We start from the raw sequence: 1455 nt of genomic DNA, 5'->3' as shown, positions 1-1455 counted from the left end.
TAGAATGAATAGGATTAAAATCAACTGGTATAAATATGGATGTAACAGGAGAATAAAGAACAGAAACTGGCTGGAGAAACTGACTAGAGAACCTGGCTGGGCTGCTGATCAACTGAACACTGTCTCCGTGTCATTTCTTCTTCACCGACTCCATCCACACCTTTGGGAACCCCTGGACCTGCTGGGGTTGGACCCCAACAACACAGCTCAGCGGCTCAGCCTCTCGGGGGAGGGTCCTTACGACGCCAGCAGGGCCCGGTGGCCCCGGCTTGCTTCAGCCACCATGCCGCGCTCTTTCCTCGTCAGGAAGTCTGCCAGCTCCCACCGGAGGCCCAGCTACAGCAAGCTGCATGACTCTCCTCCAGAGTTCACCTTCCAGCAGCCCTACGACCAGGCCCACCTGCTGGCGGCCATCCCACCTCCTGAGGTCCTCAACCCCACAGCCCCACTGCCCACGCTCATCTGGGACTTTTTTCTGGCACCACAAGCCCAGCCAGTTGGCTGGGCCTCCCGTCTACCCTGGGAGATCCCCAAGGTTGTTGAGCTGACCTCGCTGTCAGAGGAGGACAGTGGGAAAGGTTCCCAGCCTCCCAGCCTACCCTTGCCAGCCCTGTTATCCTCCTCCACCTCAGCCTCTTCCCTGGAAGCCGATGGTTATGCTGCCTTCCCGGGCTTGGGCCCATTGCCCAAGCAGCTGTCTGGGCTCTCAGGGGCCAAGGACCCCCAGTCTCGCAAGACCTTCAACTGCAAATACTGCAACAAAGAATATGTCGGCCTGGGTGCCCTCAAGATGCACATCCGAAGCCACACCCTGCCCTACGTCTGTGGCACCTGCGGGAAGGCCTTCTCCAGGGCCTGGCTGCTACAGGGCCATGTCCGGACCCACACGGGGGAGAAGCCCTACCCCTGCTCCCACTGCAACTACACTTTTGCCAACTGCTCCAACCTGCGGGTCCACCTCCAGACCCACTCAGATGTCAGGAAGTACCAGTGCAAGACGTGCTCTCGCAGCTTCTCTCGCAAGCCCCTGCTCCATAAACACCAAGAGTCCGGCTGCTCAGGGGACCCCCGCTGACCCCCATGGCTGCTTCCTTGTAGCTTAACAGAACAATAGAGTAGTGACCTTGGAATGGAGATAACAAATGCCCTAACCTTTGGAATAGAATGGTTAGGATTAAAATCAACTGGTATAAATACAGATGTAACAGGAGAATAAAGACAGAATCTGACTAGAGAACCTGGCTAGGCTGCTGATCAACTGAAAAAAAAAAACAAAAAAAAACCCCAAAACAATAAAAAATATACCTTCACAGAGTGATTACTGTGTTCTGGGCACTGTTCCCCTAAGTTTAATCTACATAGCCACTCCCTGAAGTTTTATTATCGTTATGCCCTTTCACAGACAAAGAAGCTGAGGTTCCGTGAAGTTACGTAATTTGACAGTGGTTCTCAACC

At 54.0% G+C, this 1455-nt stretch overlaps 1 protein-coding gene across 1 annotated transcript; it reads left to right on the top strand.

Moving 5' to 3' along the window:
• Positions 1-283: 283 nt before the first annotated feature.
• LOC308521131 (zinc finger protein SNAI1-like) lies at positions 284-1075 on the top strand (the record flags this gene model as incomplete). Its single annotated transcript, XM_081093972.1, has 1 exon — positions 284-1075. One exon carries the CDS (start codon positions 284-286, stop codon positions 1073-1075), a length of 792 nt encoding a protein of 263 aa, XP_080950098.1.
• Between the last annotated feature and the right edge of the window lie 380 nt (positions 1076-1455).

This window comes from Myotis nattereri (genome assembly GCF_964212035.1).
Source record: "Myotis nattereri genome assembly, chromosome: 6".
NCBI classification, from domain to species: domain Eukaryota; kingdom Metazoa; phylum Chordata; class Mammalia; order Chiroptera; family Vespertilionidae; genus Myotis; species Myotis nattereri.
Note: the sequence above shows the minus strand (reverse complement) of the source record. Positions and strands in the feature narration are given on the sequence as shown.